Raw genomic sequence first — 21,785 nt, forward strand, 5'->3', positions numbered from 1 at the left:
TACAATACTACAATTGTCTCGTTGACTGTATCTATGAGATCGATCGTAGGTCAAGCTACTCCAAATACGGTCGGTCCGTTGATGGGTTTGTGAAAGAAAGATAGATCTCGACAAGTTTCAAAGCGGCGTCGCTTATGAAATACTAAAATTGTCTCGTTGACTGTACGTCTTTAATTACACACACAAATCTTGATCGACCATAGAATAAGGTACACTTGATACGGTCGGTCTGAGGATAGGTGAACATGTATGTTATAAATAACTAGCTGCCTAAATAATTTGACGACCTCCGTGGTCGAGTGGCGCACGCACCGGTTACAAGGTGTCGCTAGCTCTGAGGTCCCGGTTTCGATCCCCGGTCGGGTCAATGTAAAAATTCACTTTTCTACATTGTCTCGGATCTGTGTGTTTGTGGTACCTTCGTTGTATCTGAATTCCATAGCACAAGTGATTTAGCAACTTACTTTGGGTTCAGAACATTGTATGTGATGTTGTCCGCATTTATTTATTTATTTGCTCTATTTGTTTTGCTATAAAATTTAGTTCTATGGGATAAATAATGGGGGTATAAAATATAGGTGTCCGATTCTCAGACCTACCCAATATGCACATAAAATTTCATGAGAATTGGTCTATCCGTTTCTGAGAAGTTCAGTTACGTACACCGTGACAACGGACTTATTAAAATTGTTTAAAATATATATTCTTTCTTTATTTCCAGGATGAAAATAATTAAACGACCTATTGAACCCAGGGTTGATGAAGACAACCTATCTGTGCTACTAGACCTGCTCGGCGCGGGTCTGGTCATCAAAGTCTTCGGCTCTCTACTCCTGGAGCGGAAGGTCATCATCATCGGTGATCAGTTAAGGTTGGTGATTAATCTGTTTCATAAAAAACCGACTCCCTCATTAAGAAATTTAATATATCTGTCGCAGGTGTTTCACAAACATTCAAGTCACATGCACAAAGACACCCAGACTCAGGACAAGCATTCTTAAATCACACAAACGCTTGTCCTACGCGACACGTCGCGCACTAAGACACCCGTCTTTGTGTGTGACAAGGATTAAATTCTTTCTAGTGGGAGTCGTATCCAGGAAGGGGAAAAAAATGAAATATCTTACTCTATATTCTATATATTACTTTGCCTGTTTGTCTGTCTATCCATCGGCCTGTCCGTTTGCCTCCAGTATCTCATGAACCGCGATAGTTTAACAGTCCAAATTATAAAATAATAAAATTCGACGCTCAGTAACAGTTGATAGAATTATAAATATGCACAGCCAACAGATTTTTTAATTTTTCTAATTTGTTTGTCGTTCCGGTTGGATTTTTGCAACTCAATTTTGAGGCAGTTCCCGATAATCTAGCAGGCTGATATTTTCAGGGTAGCTTCAATGAGTATTTAGATTTTTTTAATCTATTTTGTTTACGTTGTATGATTGTGCTTCGATGTTGTTCAGTTATGAGTTGTGGCGGTCTTTAGTCTGTGAGGTGCGCGACGGCGTTGTTGTCGTCCCTGTCGCACGCATGCTCCCTCGCTCGGTGTCGAGGCGCGTGATGATGGTCCCCGGGGCCGGCTGTGACGTCGAATATTATTCTTTGAGATTCCCACTTGTGTTAGACTAGTTATATTATATAGTCACACTTGGTCCCCAGGTCGGTCTCGTCGTGCGTGGAGGCCCTGCAGAGCGCCCTGTTCCCGTTCGTGTGGCAGCAGCCGCTGATCTCTTCGATCCCGGCGGAGCTTCAGCGTGACGTTCTGGAGGCGCCGCTGCCGATCCTCGCCGGGATGCTCTCCAGCAACCAGGACCTCAGCGGGGTCGTCTTCGAGGAGGTATGTACAAATCACCATCATCATCCGAGCTATTTCACAACTATGCTAGGGCCGGATTTAGCTAAGTACCAGTGTTTTACAAGGAGCGACTGCCTATCTGACCTCCTCAAACCGATTACCTGGTCAACACGATACCCCTTGGTTAGACTGGTTGTCAGACTTTCAAGCTTTTGACTACCAGTAATGTCAAACTGTCAAAGATGAATGCATAACAGCCGGGACCCAAAATTTAACGTGCCTTTCGACACACGGTACTAAAAAGTCCAATCGTAAAATCGGTTTCCTATCTCAGTAAGGAATTTTATCCTCATATTATATTATGCAACCGCCCTAAAATGGCCTGTTTGAAATAAAAACAGTTCGACTCGCGACCATGTCGCGTCAGCTCATGATTAAGGACTCTAGTTTGGTCCGAAACTATTCAGAAAATCCATCCAAGGTACCCTGTTAACATCGACCTCATTAAAACCTCAAAAAACCACATCACCCAAGTTTAAATCTAACCAATTTGTTACAGGGCATGCTAATAGACCTAACACACCCTTCAAAGGTCCTATTCTACCAAGGTGATGAATCCACAATACTACCCACGCCCTCGTACAAGACCCTCAAGACAGCCCTTCAGATGGAGACGAGCAAACACAAAGACAAAGCGGAAGACACGAAGACACGAAACGTGATGATCTCAGAAGCTTTCCTCAGATTCTTTGTAGACATTTTGGGTGATTTCTGGAGGTTTTTCTCAGTTGGTGATTTGAAGGATGGTGATTTAGGACGGGGGGATGTTGTTTTTGATGTGAGTATTTTGTATTGTTTATAATTGAATGTGTAGGAGGGATATTTTTTGGATTTTACTATGAACCATGTTTTAAATCAATTTAAAATAAGACGTCATGTATATCTGAGTGGTTGAAGTCAACACGCCAAAACAATATGTGTGTGACGGGTCGTGGGTTCGATCGGCGCAAGGGATATGCGTTTGTGTGATCCACGAATGCTTGTCCTGAGTCTGGGTGTCTTTGTGCATGTGACTTGAATAATTGTGAACCCCTCCGTGATACGACGGGTAAAGATCATAGATAAAATGCCACAGTTTTACTTTGTAAGTAACCCAGTTCTCTTGTAAGTTAATCTTTCTTTTGGTAGTTTTAAGAATATTTTATATTGATTTATGTTCTCACAACTAAAATACAGAAATTTTCTTTAACAGAAAGAATCGTTCATCAAAAACGCATCGTCGAAACAGAACCAATACTTCCTGGAATGGTTCACGGAGACAGCGATGTTCACCCACTTCATACAGAACATGGCGGCGACATACCACCACCACTTCGCGACTACCCCACAACCACCGCCTGAACTCGTAGACACCCCACTTCCAAACTTCTACGAGTTATTCGAGGAGAGAGTCAAGAGTAGATCCAAGACTGGTAGCAAACATTTAGATAATAGCAAGAGTAACTATAAGAATGCAGTTAATAAGAAAGTTAAATTCTTGAAAAGTAAGCTAAGAGACTTGGTTGCGTAAGGTTAAGCTTCGCTCGGCGAGGTCGGGTTTTGGATGGGTGACCGACTTACCATGAGCCAAAGAATGGTTAGTTTGAGCATCGCTCGCTGAGGTCCAAGGTCGGATTTTGGATTTGTGGTCAAGTGAAAGGATTAGTTAAGCGGAACTCTCCGAGGTTGTAGTTCGGATGGGTAAACGATGAACTGTGATGCTAGTTTTGATTTTGTTATGCAGTGTCGTTGAAAGAACTGAGATGCTGAAATGCTGACTAGGTAAACCATATCTTGGTTGTAAAGGTCAAGCAACTCGGGCCGAGGTTACTTTCTTGATGGGCTTCCGTTATGAATTTCAAAGTTGAAAATCGGTCGTAAACTTTAAGCAAATCTAAACGAGGTTAGTTTTTAGATAGGTGATCATACTGAAGTGTCAATTCAAAGTGTCTTAATTGATGTAAGCGATCGATGGATGTAAATTATAGAAAAATAGCTATGAAATGAAAACTGTCGCCTGTTTTCTGATGAAAGGCGGTATTAATGGATTAGTCAACATATTTAGAAAATCATGACAAGTGGATAAGTATTAATATAAAAACTATGTCAAACTAAAGCTTATCGAAAGATAATATTAAAATGTTGTTTTTATTCAATACACGCGTTTTCAAAAGTGTTACGTTAAAGGTTCCCAAGACAATAGGAATGATGACTGGGTATAAAAAAGAAAAATCTATTTAGTTCCTCAGTTAGATAATTTAATTAATATATTAGTGCTAATTTTTCAATCGCCAGATAAAATTTATTCGACGAATATGTTTGACGTTTTGACAGATTTTGTATAAAAAATAAAAAATATGTCAAACGGCCATATTTATTCCTCAGATAGAAGTTAATTGATGATTAAAAAATCGGCCCTTAGACACGTAATTTTGCCTTTATATGAACCACAAAAACTGCTTTAAAGTATAGGAGAGGCTTGTGACGTAACGATTTCGTAAAATTTATACACAATCGTGATGTTACAAGTTTAATTTAATGTAATTTGATCAATTTATGTTTTGATACAGAAGAAAAAAATACGTAAACTATAAGACGGTCACTGAAAAAGAAATTGTCATCATCCCTATTAATCTATTTGACTGAAAACATGAAAAAGAAACGTTAAATTTATTGCATTTTATGTGCATTTCAAACCCGGCTTTTTTAAATAATTTTATTCCTACAAGTCTTTAGAAAATTGCAAATAAAAGATTGAGTCCGAATTGAGATCCCTCCCCTTTAATAAAGTCGGTTAAAATACTTGAAACAGTAACTTATTATGTTTTATTCTCATTGTAATTATTATCGTGAGGCAAATCTTTAATTATTTATCTAATAACGGTTTACTCACGCTTGTTTATCGGGATCGCTCGATAAGTTTCGGACCCAACCGGAGTCTGTATTTTATATTTTAAGCTTGAAATACAATAATAATGTTAGTTTTCATAAATTCGTCGGTCTGTGTATATAATAACTAGCTGTTGCCCGCGACTTCGTCCGCCCAGTTAAAAGATATAAGTTATGATTTATACCTGTCCTGTTTTTTCCACATTTTCCATTGTATCTTCGCTCCTATTAGTCGCAGCGTGATGGTATATAGCCTAAAACCTTCCTCTATGAATGGTCTATTCAATACAAAAATAATTTTTCAATTTGAACTAGTAGTTCCTGAGATTAGCGAGTTCAAACAAACAAACAACCTCTTCAGCTTTATATATTAGTATAGAAGTATAGATGTGCCTTATTGTATACCCAAGTGATATTAATAAGATCCCAGTTTAGTTTTAAATGTATTTTTAATTAAGTTTGTGTATTTATTTGTTAGACCCCAAGTTTAATGTCAGTTGGCCCCATGTTATGTTACGGGTGTTAAATATGTCTTGAAAATGAACTTTCTCAGATGTATATGCGTTAAACAAAAATGTATTAAGAATATAATAACACCAGCCTGTAACTGTACCACTGCAGGCCTCTCATACAGAGAACGAGCATTGATCAGCACGCTTGTGAGCTGCCCCACGGTGGGGCGCCATTACCGAAGCTGTTAATAACACCGGCCTGTAATAAAAGTATATCAATTTTCGCTGAATTACTATTTAAAATGTATTATTAGTAAATAAAATGTTAAATTATGAGACATTATTTGAAAGTAGTTTGCACTTTTCAAGACGTGGTTCAGACCCTACAAGCAAAGTTAGGCATATACTAGCAATAAATGTATAATTAAAAGCATTATTTAGTATAACCAGCTATATTCAAATTATTCTCGACTGTTTCTTAATACCTAAAAAAATATTTGTTAAAAAAACTTCAAAATATATATATATATAGGTACTATCATCTAAAGCCCTGTACACAAGTTACATGTCTCCTCGCTAACGCTGACGGATCCCTCAAATGTATTGAACTGACAAGTCAGAGTCACGTCACTTGTCGAAGAGGAATGTCATTCACATACATTTGGAGTTCTCTATTCTAGTTTTAACACTCTCTGGGCCCCAGTCTCTGTGATGTAAGGGGTATAGTGGTATCTCTCTTCTTTTATTTGTCATTTTTATAGTAAGCAAATATATTGTAATTATTAAAACTATGATTCAATTTGGATTCGATTTTAAAATTACTTAATAATTGGTTTTAAATGCCAATATACTGATGGATAAGTTATTTATTCAGAACTTGCTTTCGCTCGCGGCTCTGCCCGCTATAAATCGAAAATGATTCCACGGGAACATAGAATCTGAAAAAAAAAAACTATTCTATTTGTTAATCCTGGTTATAAACTATCTGTATACCAAGTTTCGTCTAAATTCGTTCAGTGGTTTTTGCGTAAAAGAGAAACAAACATACAAACTTTGGCGTTTATAATGTCAGTAGGTTAGGATTATTTCTTTATTATTATTTATTTATTAGTTCTTTATACAGCTGTGTTAAACTAAAGATACCTACTACATCTTGTTTGTTGACAGTTACAGAAAGAGATGCCACTATTCGCCATGTATTGCTGTCTCCCTCCCACTTCTGTAGCAATTTTACTTAAATACGTGATTTCAGAAAGATGTTTCGATAAATAGTTTACTATGATTCCATAGTCTCGTCAATTTATTTCTAGATTTTTAACGAAGTCTCGTTAAGTTAAAAATTAATTTGCTACTATCCATCACAAGTTATATGTTTTAATAGTTAATGCATACATTGAACAAATTCAAACTCTTGGTCAGTTAGTAAATAGTCGTTAGTTCGATTCCTGTCTGAGGTTTGAATTTTTTCATTGCATTTTTTATATTAAATTACAATTAAATAAAAAGAATATTATAATTATTCTGTTTTCATACAATGGTGTTTAATTAATTTGTGTTACAAATATATGGTCTTATGTTATAGTGCACATGTTTAATACCAGTGTTCAATAAGGTGTGACCCAATATTGGGTCAAATATTTGTGTACGAGACAAATGTTTGTTCCAAAGTTATTGGATTGTTTTCATTTGTTTAAGCATTTGTTAACTTAAAGTTGCACAAGGTTGAGAACTATGAAGACTGGATATTGGTATTTCCCCAATGCTGGGCAAAAGTGTGGACAAAACATTTTACACTATGTGACATTGTTTTATGAAAACAAAAAAATCTCAACTGAAGATCTTTTTTTTAACTTTAAATGCACAAATGTTATGTTAAGCGAACAGTATGTTACTTGTAAATAATATGTTATACTTAGTTATGTTTAATTACGTATTTAATTTAATTATTTTAACTTAAGTATTTGAAAATCTGTTAAAATTTGCAAAAACATTGTCCCAACGGTTTAGGCACTGCCTCTTTTCTATTGTTATTTTACATTCCCATTTTGAATAAATAAAATTGTCTGGATTTCAAATTTGTATATATTTTTATTTTATTTTTAGTCTACCCAGTGATTTTCAAAAAAACTTGATCTTTTTGTCTGATATCACAATATCCAGAAACAGTTAGTTTATTGTCTATAAAATGGTTTAATCAACAATAAAACACTTTAACTTTTACTTGCCAGAACAATCTAATACGTCTAGTAGTAGTAATGGGTCATATTGACCCAGCAGATGTACTATTAATACAATTAAAGAAATACATCTTTGTAAAATGCAACCTACTTAACTGCTGTTTCAATACCTTTTGATTCACTATGACCCATTATGGGTTGGGTCATATGGGGTCATGACCCAACAATATTCTAAACAAAAGTAATTGCCTTAAGAGGCTTATAAGACGTAATACTAATGCATCTTAATTAACAATTTGTATTTTAAGACTATTATTGTTTTATGACAAATTATTCATTGAAACGATTATGAAATATTTTATAACCCCCACCTGAATTACCTTTATTTTATCTAGCCCACTGTTTCCCACTGCTGGGCAAAGAGTGTTCTGCACATAAATTACTAAACCTCATTACTGATCTGAATAGCTTTCTTATTCAGATAGTTCATTAACTGTTTTCTTACAATACCTGGGGTTTGGGGATATTGTATTTTTATGACCCATCCCGACCTACGTTACATTTTTAAATTAAGGATCCATTTTTACGAAGATTTCATACCTAGATATATTAATTTAAATTATTGAAATGATTTTATAGATTCTCAATAATAAAACCTTAGCCCAGCCTTAATGACCCACTGCTGGACAAAGTCTTCTTATAGTATGGAATAAATGTGATACATTTTCAAAAACTTTCAATTTTTCAATTGCTTTATATTTCTCAAACAATTTTTATCTCCAAATTCTTGGTAGTTTCAAACTATTATAATTAAACTTGCTCTGAGTAATCCTATGCCTTGTTATATAAGCTTAATTGTGTTATTAATAATACTGTTATTTTTAATAATAAACTGTATTATAAATAACAACTTTGTTTTAATTTTTTCCACACACATTCTTAGCTAAATTAATATTCGTAGCACGCAAAGCATGATGTCGCATATCACGTGATAGATCACAGGTTAAGCTACACTTGATACGGTCGGTCCGTGGATGGGTGACCATCCATGTCATAACGAGTTCCTCCGTGTTTCGGAAGGCCATTAAATTGTACCGGCTATTATTTACACATATTTGACAGTCCGTTACAGATAGTCAGAAGCCAGAAACAACCAGTCTATGGGGTATCGTGTTGCCCAGGTAACTGGGTTGAGGAGGTCAGATAGGCAGTCGCTCCTTGTAAAACACTGGTACTTAGTTTAACCGGTTAGACTGGAAGCCGATCCCAACATAGTTCAGAAATAGGCTAGGATGATCATCACATTCAGCGAGAATATTTATCCAGAAAATAAAACGAAAATTCTAATTTAAAATACTATTTTAAAACTTAAACTTGGTCCCCATTAGTTTAGCGCTAGGAGTCTGGCAGCCAGTCAGGTCGACCCCTTGTTCAATCATGTCACTGTATTTCAGTTCAGCCAACACCTCGAACCCACATTTAGCGGCTAAGACTTGCGACGCCATAGCTGTGAACACTGTTGCAGTCGCTTGGAGCCCTAGGGCTTTGCACAGCGGCTCCCTGTAAACGAAATAGATTGGTCATGCTTATGAGCTGCCCCAAGGTGGGGCGCCATTACCGAAGCTGTTAATAACACCAGCCTGTAACTGTCCCACTGCAGGCCTCTCATACAGAGAACGAGCATTGATCACCACGCTTGTGAGCTGCCCCACGGTGGGGTGCCATTACCGAAGCTGTTAATAACACAAGCCTGTAACTGTCCCACTGCAGGCCTCTCATACAGAGAACGAGCATTGATCACCACGCTTGTGAGCTGCCCCACGGTGGGGTGCCATTACCGAAGCTGTTAATAACACCAGCCTGTAACTGTCCCACTGCAGGCCTCTCTACAGAGAACGAGCATTGATCACCACGCTTGTGAGCTGCCCCACGGTGGGGCGCCATTACCGAAGCTGTTAATAACACCAGCCTGTAACTGTCCCACTGCAGGCCTCTCATACAGAGAACGAGCATTGATCACCACGCTTGTGAACTGCCCCACGGTGGGGCGCCATTACCGAAGCTGTTAATAACACCAGCCTGTAACTGTCCCACTGCAGGCACATATATTATCTCTTCTAAAACCTTTATATATTTTTCTATTCATACCTTGCTGCGAAGAGTTTCGCTCCAATATTTTGTCCTCTATGCGATGGCAGCACCGTTAGACCACTGGATGTCAAATATTTATCTATATTGTAATGTTTAAATACATTTAATAGTCCTTCAGTTGCTATTAACGTTTTCAGGAGTTTCTTCCACGCTTCACCTTGTACCTGTAAAGAGATTTTACAAAAAAAAACTTTTCTTTTTTTTACGACTCCCGCAGTAAATAATTTAATCCTTGTGTCGCGGGGGGTTTTACAAACATTCAAGTCACTTGCACAAAGACACCCAGACTCAGAACAAGCATTCGTGGATCACACAAATACTTGTCGTACGCGGGGATCGAGCCCGCGACACGACACGCACAGTGGTTTTGGCGTGGTGACCTCAACCACTCGGCTATCCGTGCAGTCGTTACTGTGAAGAAAAACAATATAAAACCACGCGGACGAAATTCGACCTCCTAATCCGGTATTATATAATACAGATACTTATAGAGATAGATATAGATATCAACCTGAACAGGAAAACAAACATATTTTATTATTATCTAAATCGGAAAAGATTGGAATCTGACGAATTATCGTAAACAAAAGATAGAAAGGTATCTTCACAAGTAGATACGTATTCAATTGATAACGGTTTGCCCACGTGTATGTACCGGGATCGGTTTCGGACAAAATCGAAGTCCTTTATCATGCAATGTTGGGAACTGCCGACTGCCGACCGATTGCATCCGAAACTAGTCGGGCGATCCCGATAAATACAGGTGAGCAAACCGTTGTTACATGATTTGGATCCGCCTCTAGAAAATGTTTATATAGATACATCAGCTAAGCCAGCACATTAAATGAAATTGTGCTATATAAAAAACAAGGGTTGTATATTTTTTTTAAAGGGTTGTAGGTTTTAATCCACGTTCCAATATCTTTTCTAATATATATGCGTATTACAAAGTCTGTTCATTGCAGAAAAAGTATCTGCTGCAAAGGTAAAGAAAGCATCGTGAGTAAACCGGTAAACCTGAGTTTTTTTCAATTTCTTTCAAGTCAAGAGTTCTACGGGCGGACGCACGGAAAACCGAGTGGTGAGTTCACCACGCCAAACCCACTGAGAGCGACGTTTCTCGGGTCTGATCCCCGTGTAGGACAAGCATTCGTATGAGCCACTGATGCTTGTCCCGACACAAATCCCCGCGACACAAATTTCTCCGTGTCTCCATTTTGCCCGCAATACGTCGGTTTTATCTCTTTCCAATAATATTTGATGGTACTGATAAATTCATCACGTGTTGAGCAACCAGGTTTCATGAAATGCACCAAAATTATCTATTTAAAGTTATCTGTGTTAATATTGATTGGTCGATTCGTATATAACGGCATTTACAAATGATCATGAAAATATTGTCAATGCAAGTGAATATTATAAATGACTAGCTGACCCAGCAAACGTTGTTTTGCCGGATATTTTTTTTCTAGTTGTATGTATTTTTATGTCACATGAAAAAAAAACAAACAGTTACGTCCAAAAAATAAAATATTTTTTTTTAGTGTGTGCAACCCTTATCACTTAGGGGTATGAAAAATAGATGTTGTTCTATTCTCAGACCTACCCAATATGTATACAAAATTTCATACAAATCGCTCGAACCGTTTCGGAGGAGTATGGTAACTAACATCGTGACACGGGAATTTTATATATTAGAAGATGACTGATAAACATTTATAGGAAAAAACTAGCTGTTTTCGGCGGATCCGCCCGTTACAAATCGAAAATGATCCCACGGGAACATAAAATCAGGAAAAAGAAACTATCCTACGCGTTAATCCTGGTTATAAACTATCTGTATACCAAGTTGCGTCTAAATCCGTTCTGCAGTTTTTGCGTGAAAGAGGAACAAACATCCATACATACAAACTTTCGCGTTTATAATATTAGTAGGATAGGAAATAGGACTGACCTGATCGAAATCCTCCTCCTCATCATCTATACTCTTCACAAGGATGATGTTGAAGCCGACCAGCTCATCTGGCTCTCCGTTGACCTCCGTAAAGCAAGCCAGACTCACATTTTGGGCTACATAACTCTCCCATCCAGCTCTAATCGAAGCTATCGATACTGGGTCCTGGGTAATGCCTGGAAATTTTGGCACTAGTTATTTCATATGACTGGCGTATTGGTAACAGACCCTGACTGCGGTACCCGAGGTCGTGGGTTCGATCCCCACCAAGGAAAAGTTTGTTTGTGATAAGCGCGATTGTTTGTTCTGTGTCTGTGGTTAGATTGGTAGCCGACCCCAACAGAGTTGGGAACTGGCTAGGCCAATGATGTTTACTTGAAAGTGAAACTAACGGTCTCTATGTAATATTTAACTCCTATTTTTGCATGTTTCAAATAAATAAATCTTTAACTTTTTCATACCAATCGCAATCAAAACATCAGTAAAAAATTAGGCATAATGATAATGTATGTACCTCATTTATACATACAATATCTCCTTACCTAAGACTGTGCTAAGTGGTTCATCTCTTAAGAACGTCTCCTGCATCATGTCGAGGCATGTTTTCTTCATGTTCTCATCCATATCCCTTATTTGATACCTGTTCAAAACATTATTTTTATTTAACATTGCTAATTATCGCTACCGAAATACCCGAACTACATAACCCGAAATTTTGCTATTTTCAATGACCGATGAATTAATTTAAATTGGATTAAATTTGATATTATTCGTAATCAGGCAAAATGCTTAAAGAAATGCAGAATCGGGGCCATGGTGTCTCGCGCTACTAGATGGGACTGAAAATTGGTCAGGTTTTTAAGAGTTAGATGTAAAATATGTCTAAATCGTTACAATTTTTTTTACTTAAATTAATCAAAGGTTTTCTCACGCGTATTTATTGGGATTGCCTAACCAGTTATCTTTTTAAACCCTGACGCTAAAATAGGTATTATAAGTTTAACGTACCTATCTTTCTGCCTGTCTGAGGCATCATACCTCGCCAGCAAATTCTACTTAATTTTTTTTGTAACTTAGTGAATTATGTTCTAGCGGTCTTAGATATGTTTATAAAAATCGTTCGAATCATTTAAAAGTTGAAGGGTTGAAAGTTTCGACACCATCGGGGTTTTTTTTAAGTTATAAGTCTTATAGTTTCTTGTGTGTTTTGATATATAATTATAAAGAACTAGCTGTTCCGGCAAACTACGTACCGCCTAATAGTTGATGTATATTTATTTTTTAATTTCCCTTATTTTGAAATCGTTTAAACCTTCCCTGGACTGCTATGAATATTTGAAGAACAGCAAATCATTTTTATATATACCTAAGAAGAAGAAGATTACGATGATACAACATACTATGATATAAGCCTTACATATGTGCTGGTTTCCCATCCCTTTCGCGGCCTTTGAACCTGCTCCAAACCTGTCCTATTGGCACACTGGCTGGTCGTTCCCACGGCATCTGAAAAAGAACCTTACATCTTAAAAAATTTAGTTCAATTTGACTTTTTCAAGTCAAGGCAAAGAGGTTTTAAGTAAATTATTGGAATTGTTTATTGTTTACTAGTTATTGCTCGCGACTCCGTCTCGTGGACTTCAGTTTACAGCGTTCGGTGGTCCCCGTTTCCATGGAAATATATCCCCTTAGTGATCTTATAGCTTTTATACACCTTTTCAATTTCTTTTTTTTTCAATTTTCCCTCGGGTTAAAGATTAGGTACAAAAATCGGGATAAAAGCCTATGTTCTTTTGCTTGTCAATGGCTATACACCGTGATTTTTTAGTCGTCTTACAAAAACAGCCCAGTTCATGTATCCAATGACTAGAACAGGTTCATGAAAAAAAAAATAGGTATTTATGAGATTTGAAAAAGAAATGCAATTTTTATTCAATATTATGATGCAATTCGTAGTTTTAGAAACACAGCTCTGTGCTGAGCGCAGTCCGAGCCTTGTAACAATGGTGAGGGGCGCGGGCGGCGGCGTTTTTTTATCATTTTTAAGAGTATATTTCAGATTTCTCTTGTTTAATTTTCTTCGTACTTATTATCTTAGTTGATCATAAAAAAATAATAATCGCGCCTAGGGGTATTTTACGTCGGATACATGAACTGGGCTGCTTTTGTAAGACGACAAAAAAATCACCGTGTATGCATACAAAATTTCATCCAAATCAAGAAACATCCAAACATCCACACTGGAGTGTAATTATGTACTAGGATTTGCATGCAATTTCCAATTCGGCAGATCAAGGTCCATTGCATGAATCTGTCGCACGAAAGCTATAATTATATAACTCTATCCAACCAAATATTTTCCACATCGTTTCAGGCGTGTTTCAAAACGATCGGTAAAGATAAATCTATCGTAAAAACTTTAAAATATATCTCATAAAATACGAAAAGAAATACTCATAAATTGAAAAAATTATATCTCTTCACGTTCAATTAAAACTTCAACGAATGGCGCATACATTAACACAGACAAAACGCATTAATTTGAACAGAACAGTAAGTACTTTAATACAATGAATAATAAGAAAAGTTAAAATATTTCTACCATTAATAATAGGGATGATGACATTTTTTTGCAGTGTCCGTCTTGTAGTTTTTCGTATAATAATGGATACGTACTATTTAATTTTGGTCACACAGTACGCAGAGGCGATGATAGTCTAGAGAAATTGATTGTCGTTGGAAACACCGAAGAAACCGATCAAATAAAAGACACATCGTCTTCAAAATTCTATGCGGTGGTGAGAGATGCGCTGGATCGAAACCGATGGAGGAAAATCATCCGCTCCAAATGTGGCCCTGATGCTGACCACGATCCTCAGATATGAGGGACCGATTAAAATGATGACTATTTAATTTGTCCCGCAAACATAAATTGTCCAAATTACAGTGAATGAAACTTACGCGTGACGTCACGATTGAGTATAAATTTTACTCTATCGTTACGTCACAAGCCCCCTCTCCTAAACTTTAAAGCAGTTAATCTTTGTCAATTCTAGTTTTTCTGAAAAAGGAAAAAATACGTGTCTCATACTTTTCAATTATCTAACTGAGGGACTAATGAGATTTTTTCTTTTTATACCCAGTCATCATCCCCCACCGGTGTCAAACACCGCCCCTTAAAACAAGAGTATAGCCGATGTGTAAGCGATTCAGCTATACACGGCCTTAATCGGCATCTCTTTTCAAAATCCGCTATAATAGGTATTACTTATTTTTACCCTAAGTGTCATTAATTTGTATGCACTAGGTACAGGTTCAATCCGAAAGTAGGTAAAGTACTAATGTGATTTTTTCAAAGTTATATGCACTTGAGGTAATCTGGATTCCAAATATTATTTTCTGAAATCGCCCGCAGTGAGCTAGCGTGGTGATCAATGCTAAAACCTTACCCATACGGGAAGAGGCCTGTGTCCAACAGTGGGGTGTTTAAAAGTTGATATGGCAGGCTAGGCCGATGATAATATATATAATATATATATTCCACAACTTTCACACAACGCCATCTAGTCTCAAATTAAGCATAGCTTGTATTATGAGTACTAGACAACTGATAAACATACTTATATATTTCTAAATACATACATAATATAGATAAATTACACCCAGACACAGAACAAATGTTCGTGCTCATCAGACAAACATTTGTCCTGGGCTTGAATCGAACCCACGACCTCCGGTATAGCAGACAGAGCCACTAACTACCAGACCAGCAGGCCAGTCGCTGATGATAGCTCTTTCCCTTAGCTGGTCATAATAACAGACTGTATCAATCCCACAGGTGGGCAGAGGCCTTTCGCCATGTAGAGGGTTAATATTTAAACGTCAGACAAGAAAAGGAGTGATGAAATCTTCCTCTCGTTTATTTAAAAATGAATTGCTATTAGGTAATCTCGCTATAATTCGCTAGAACGGCTGAATCGCTTAGTTTACTTAAAATATTCGTGGAAGTCCAGGAAAGGTTTGCAAAAAAATATATATTTATCTGCATTGTGATTATCGACAGCTAGTAACAAATATTTATTTAACTTAAAATAGAAATCAATAACTAAAATTAAATACTAATCGTAAAAATCATATTGTTATACTAACAAAAATATAACATCAACTTCAAAGAAAAACTATTGAAATAAACTTGATGAAAAAATAAGTAAAAAACAAATCGGTTTTCCTCTTTTAAGTCCATTCAAAATGCATTTTAAAGTTGTAAAGAAGGATTAATCACGCCGCTTTCAAAGCCGGCAGTGTTAAGTGTTATTACAGATTCCAATATTAAAAATCTAGAAAGAATAATAAGTAATATTATTACCTGTGTGTAAGTGAGATGCCGCTATGCGCCGTGTATAACGCTCTCACGCTTACACAATCCCTACTAATATTATAAATGCGAAAATAACTCTGTCTGTCTGTTACGCTTTCACGTCTAAACCACTGAACTGAATGAAATTTGGTACAGGGATAGAGTTGACCTTGAGAAAGAACATAGGATAGTTTTTATCCCGGACTTTTGAAGAGTTCTCTTGGAAACGCGATATAACCGACCTCGACACGGGCAAAGCCGCGGGCGAAAAGCTAGCCACTAATATTACTTTAAAATGTAGTGGTATGCCATCTGGTTTCCTAACGTCATTTTCCTTTAACGTTTCTCAGCGACTTAGAATAATGAAACAACAGACAATTGCACGTATAGTAGTATCTAAGATCACCACGCAAAACCAATTGTGGACGACACAGGTTCGATCCCCGCAGGACAAGCATTTGTGTGATCCACGAATGCTTGTCTTGAGTCTGGGTGTCTTGTGTATGTGACTTGAATGTTTGTGAAACACGCGACATAAGGTTGAAATTCCTTAATGCGGGAGTCGTTTAAATATAAAATAATAACTTAGAAAAAGGTAAATATTGTTAATAATTATTCAAATTACTTACGATACGTGTTCACAAGACTATAGCAAACATGTGACTGAGTGTATTTTGAGCAAAATCTACAAGCTGCTTTAAAACCAACTAATTATGGACGCCAGTTACAGGAAATTCAACCTTAAACTAGTAGAAATAAGGATTGATATGACAGTATTAATGTATTTGGTAATAATGATATGAATATCAATGCTTTGACTGTGTGTGTGTGTGCGTTTCCAATGTACGTTGATAATGAATGACTTAATTATTTAATCAGTATAGGTTTTGATTCGAATTGTTGCAGTTACTGATAAGATTAAATAAGGATAATACGATTGTTAAGGTGAAACAAAAATTTAAATAAATAATATATTTTTAATTTTGACTTTTCTAAATAATAAAAATAAACAAAAACTTGACTTCTCAATTGAAATAACAAAATAAATTAGTAGAGAAATGTAAAATTTTAGAATTTTACTCATTAATAACTAGAAAAAAAACCTGGTTACTATTATTTTTATCAGTACCCAAACATAATAAGTTACATCTAATAAAAAAAAGCAATCGAAAACAAAATATCAAATTATAACATAAAAAAAAAACTAGCAAAAAAAAAGAAGATTCCAAAATGGCGCTTAATAAATCCTGTTCTTATTTGCATCGAAACCAACCAATATATAACTTATCTACAACGGATACGCTCACATATGCGCGTGCGCACTTCATGACGTAACGCTGTATCTATTTTTAATGTATCCTTATCAATAGTACAAGATATCAAAAAAACGAAGTAAATTTATTGCCATAACAGTGTACTTTAAATAAAAACAAAAGTGTTTAGGAGATGAAAAAACCACGTGGAAATACTTTCCTTATAAAGAGGTTATGTTTGTGAGTTTTGTTGAGAGTAATCTCATCAAAAACATATAATTATGTGAAATGAGAGCCAAGTTCAATACAAAAACAAAAAAAAGTGTAAATGTATGCCAAGTTTAAAGGTTAGTCCCGAAATTCATTTATCCTTATCTATATACTAATATATAAAGCTGAAGAGTTTGTTTGTTTGTTTGTTTGAACGCGCTAATCTCAGGAACTACTGGTCCAAATTGAAAAAATATTTTTGGGTTGAATAGACAATTCATCGAGGAAGGCCTTAGGCTATAAAACATCACGCTGCGACTAATAGGAGCGAAGATACAATGGAAAATGCGAAAAAAACAGGGCAGGTATAAATCATAACTTATATCTTCTACCCACGGGGACGAAGTCGCGGGCAACAGCTTGTACTAATAATATTATAAATGTGAAAGTGTGGATGTTTGGATGTTTGTTACTCAATTACGCAAAAACGGCTGAACGGATTTGGATGAAATTCGGCATGCATATAGCCATTGACATGGAAAAGAACATAGACTGCCTTTTATTCCGATTATTGAAATAGTTTCCGAGGGCAAATTGAAAAGGTGTGTAAAAGCTATAAGATCACTAAGGGGATGTATTTCCATGGAAACGGGGACCACCGAACGCTGTACACTGAAGTCCACGCAGACGGAGTCGCGGGCAACAGCTAGTAATAACATAGTAATAATTTCTACTTATAACTTAGGATTATATATTATAGCCTAAGGTCTGACTAACAGAGCGACTGTCTATCTTTCAACACAACACATGTTAGTACCACAATCACTTACCTAGAAGTATTTGCTTGACTTTCAGCATAAAGAAAGACTGTAGACTTCGCGTGAAGTTGGCTGGTGGACGACCAAGATCTTCAAGGTCATCAAGATTTACCTGCAGAAAAAAAGCAACAGGTCTACTTTGTGTCCTGTATGCGTCATAACCGCGAATAAATAGTTTAATAATGATACCACAACTTTCACACAACGCCATCTATTCTCAAACTAAGCAAAGCTTGTATTATGAGTACTAGACAACTGATAAACATACTTATATATTTCTAAATACTGATATAATACAGATTTATTAAACCCAAATACAGAACAAATTATTGTGCTCATCACACAAACATTTGTCCTGGGTGCATGGGAATCGAACGAACGACCTCTGGTGTAGCAGCCAGGATCACTAACCACTAGACCAATACGCTAGTCAAAAGCTTTATTTCTTTATTCTATTATTGATAAATGTAAAAAAGCATGCGTTAAAGTGAGAGTCGTGCTCGCGACCTTGAGGGTTCTGTACAAATAGACTAGCGAAAAACAAATTTACTGTGGAAAAGTTGACCCATCAAATTTATGACCGTACCACATGTTTATCTCAATTTGTATTTTACTGCTAGCCGTATGTGTGTGGAATCAAAAGAAATCACTTCTAAAATAAAAGTAGCCTAAGTCCTTTATTATATCAGCTCAGTGCCAATAAAAGTTCCGTCATATTCGGTCCAGCCATTTCAGGGATTAGCCGGAACAAGGTGAGTGAAAGACAAAAAACCATTTTCTAAATTAGAAGTAGCCTTAGTTACTATTTATTACACCGTTCCCTGCTTATAAAAGTTCCGTCAAATTCGGTCCAGACATTTCAGAGATTAGCTGAAACAAACAGACTGACAGACACTTAGTAAAAATTCTGTTTTATTAGTATATATCGTATTGTATACTCATATACATGTAGTAATAAACGTTTATTTCAATTTTGCAAATTTACAGTAATGTATATATTTGTGTAAATATACCTAAAGGTCTCGGGTCGAGTCTGGATGAGGCTAGCACAGGAACCGTAGAAATTGGCACGAGGAAGGGAAGGCCTGTGCCCAGCAGTGGGAGGATAAAGGCTGTGGATGATGATGACGATGACACTAATGAGTAGATGTATAAGTTTTTTCAATAAATTTCTTTCAGTGATTTTCCCGTACCGTTTAACACAATGGACTTGCATTCACAATTACATCTTATAATAATATAGTCATAATAAGATTTGCCTTCAAATCTATCTTTGTGATAATCCTACTAAAATTATAAACGCGAAAGTTTGTATGGATGTTTGTTTCTCTTTCACGCAAAAACTACTGAACGGATTTTGATGAAATTTATCACAGAGATAGATTATAGCTTGGCAAACACATAGGGTACTTACTATTTGAGTTATAAAACAGCATTATGCTTTAAAGTGGTGACTGATAAACACGCAGGCGGAGCCGGGCGCGACTGCTAGTAAATAATAATAATTATTTTATCTTCTAAATACATAGAAATGATCTAAAAACTAAATAATATAAAAGTCTAGAAAATATTATAATTATATTTTATTTAATATTAATTAAAACTTAGATTTAATTAAAGATAGTGCCTAGTGGAGTTACCATGTCAAAGGTTGTAGGTTCGAATCCAGGCACCAATGTCTTTTTAAATTGCTTGCTTATTGTGAAGTAATTATTATTTACTGAAAATTGTGGAAGGAAACTAGCAAACCTGAGCATTTATAAAGGCTGTGCTAGACTTCAGTGTATTATTAGTGACTATTCCACCCTGTCCTGAATTTCAAATAATTGTGTTGGCAAAATGCTGAATAGAATAGGAATAGTGTCATTTTAATCAAATTTCTAAATAAATAAAAGTAGCAGAATTGGTGTCTGGTGGCAAGTGGCCCAGGATAGATAATTTTGAAAAGGTGCCTTTGCCCAGCAGTGGGATACATTGAGCTCGAAAAAAAACGGGCTTTTTATTTCCTAAAACATCAAAATCGGTTCAGTAGTTCCTGAGATGGCATACAACGTCACCAACTCAAAAACTTTACCAATTTATAACATTAAACAGATCAAACCGTTGGCAGACATTTTAAATATAAAACTTTATTTACTCAGTCATACATTTATATTTATTATTACTTATAAATCTTATATAATACGAGTCTCGCGTCCGTCTGTCTGTGACAACAAGACTTCAAGGAGATTGTGACGTAATATAAGAAATTGGCAAAGAATCGAATGTATGACGTTCAAATAAAATAGTTCACATTCTCTTAAACTTACGATAAAGAATAGATGTATAAAAATAATGCATTTTTTATAAAATTTCGATGGTTGTGTTGGTCTGGTTGTTAGAGCCTTGACTGCTATTCCAGAAGTCGTGATTTCGATTCCCAGGACAATTTTTTGTGTGATGGGTGTAATTTATCTATATTATGTTTGTATTTAGAAATATATAAGTATGTTTATCAGTTGTCAAGTACTCATAATACAAGCTTCGCTTAGTTGGAGACTAGATGGCGTTGTGTGAAAGTTGTGGAATATTATATTATACTGTTATTATTGTTAATCGTCGGGGTCTAAGATTATTCTCAGACCCCTAAACTTAGAACATGGGATGGCGTGAGGATGACGACGCAAGTCGCGTCCCACACCAAAGGCCGACCCAATTTCCAAGGCAGCAATGACATTCCGTCAGGTCTGTTACCATCGTTGCGTACCAAACCATTGGGTTCTAAAAAGGCAGGTACACCAGCAGTGACAAAAGCACGACGAATGATGTCATTAATATTTGCATGACGCGGTATACGCCCCGCGCTCCTGCTGCAGGACAGGCCATGATGACCAAGGCAATCGACTCTTTCGATTATTGACGGAGATGAAAAGTTATAAATTGAAATAAATTTTGAACAATCAATGTCATGATCACAGGTAGAGTGGACAGGTTTTCTTCAAAAAGCCGGATATTCTTAATCATAAATACATTAATAATCACATAATTTCACACAACGCCATCTAGTCTCAAACTGAGCAAAGCTTGTATTATGAGTACTAGACAACTGATAAACATAGTTATATATTTCTAAAAACATACATAATATAGATAAATAACACCGAGTCGTAGAACATCGTGATAATCACATACATTTGTCTGTGGTGGGGATCAAGTCCAAGACTTCTTGTTACATAGCAGTCAGGGCCACAGGCTCCGAAACTAGTCGGGCAATCCTGATAAATACGTGTAAGTTAAAACTTTTGCATCACTTATTATTAACTAACATAGGTTACTTTAAAAACTTTGAATACACAATATCCTAATGGTTGAGGTCGCCACGCCAAACCCACTGTTGCGCGTATTGCAGCGAGTTCGATCCCCACGTCTGACAAGCACTTGTGAGATTCGCGAATGCTTGTCTCGGCGTCTTTGTGCTTGTGACTTGACTATTTGTTAAAAACCCTCGCGATACAAGGATGAATTTACTTACAGCGGTAGTAGTTAAAAAAAAGAAAAAATAACATGAGAAATGACCACCATCTCTCTTCCACAGCGGCTACATTTCAACTTCCAAAGTCGGTTATATTCAACGGACTGTCCGACTTCAACCAAACGTGAAGCTAACCTAGTCACAAGTCAATTGTCTTGACATTATCAATGAGTATC

At 36.4% G+C, this 21,785-nt stretch overlaps 2 protein-coding genes across 2 annotated transcripts; one reads left to right on the forward strand and one right to left on the reverse strand.

Moving 5' to 3' along the window:
* Positions 1-721: 721 nt before the first annotated feature.
* On the forward strand, positions 722-3,938 carry LOC113506350 (DENN domain-containing protein 2A-like; the record flags this gene model as incomplete). The annotated part of the gene is given in 4 exon segments (XM_026889197.1): positions 722-871; positions 1,663-1,840; positions 2,358-2,636; positions 3,051-3,938. Coding segments are annotated over 4 exon segments (925 nt in total), but the record flags the coding sequence as incomplete, so codon positions are not given.
* A 4,761-nt stretch (positions 3,939-8,699) lies between these two features.
* LOC113506349 lies at positions 8,700-16,506 on the reverse strand. Its single transcript, XM_026889196.1, has 6 exons — positions 16,447-16,506; positions 12,878-12,966; positions 12,003-12,100; positions 11,461-11,636; positions 9,504-9,670; positions 8,700-8,915 (listed from the first exon to the last, which is right to left on the reverse strand). Exons 2-6 carry the CDS (start codon positions 12,964-12,966, stop codon positions 8,717-8,719), a joined length of 729 nt encoding a protein of 242 aa, XP_026744997.1. The 5' UTR covers positions 16,447-16,506; the 3' UTR covers positions 8,700-8,716.
* Between the last annotated feature and the right edge of the window lie 5,279 nt (positions 16,507-21,785).

Source organism: Trichoplusia ni (assembly GCF_003590095.1).
Source record: "Trichoplusia ni isolate ovarian cell line Hi5 chromosome 11 unlocalized genomic scaffold, tn1 tig00002327_group10, whole genome shotgun sequence".
Classification (NCBI taxonomy): domain Eukaryota; kingdom Metazoa; phylum Arthropoda; class Insecta; order Lepidoptera; family Noctuidae; genus Trichoplusia; species Trichoplusia ni.

Coding starts and splice junctions, on each gene's coding strand:
- LOC113506349 (XM_026889196.1), bottom strand. CDS start 12,966: ATGCCGTGGGAACGACCAGCCAGTGTGCCAATAGGACAGGTTTGGAGC. Junction 11,637..12,002: donor ACCACTTAGCACAGTCTTAG/GTAAGGAGATAT, acceptor CAAAATTTCCAG/GCATTACCCAGGACCCAGTA. Junction 8,916..9,503: donor GCGAAACTCTTCGCAGCAAG/GTATGAATAGAA, acceptor TTTCGTTTACAG/GGAGCCGCTGTGCAAAGCCC.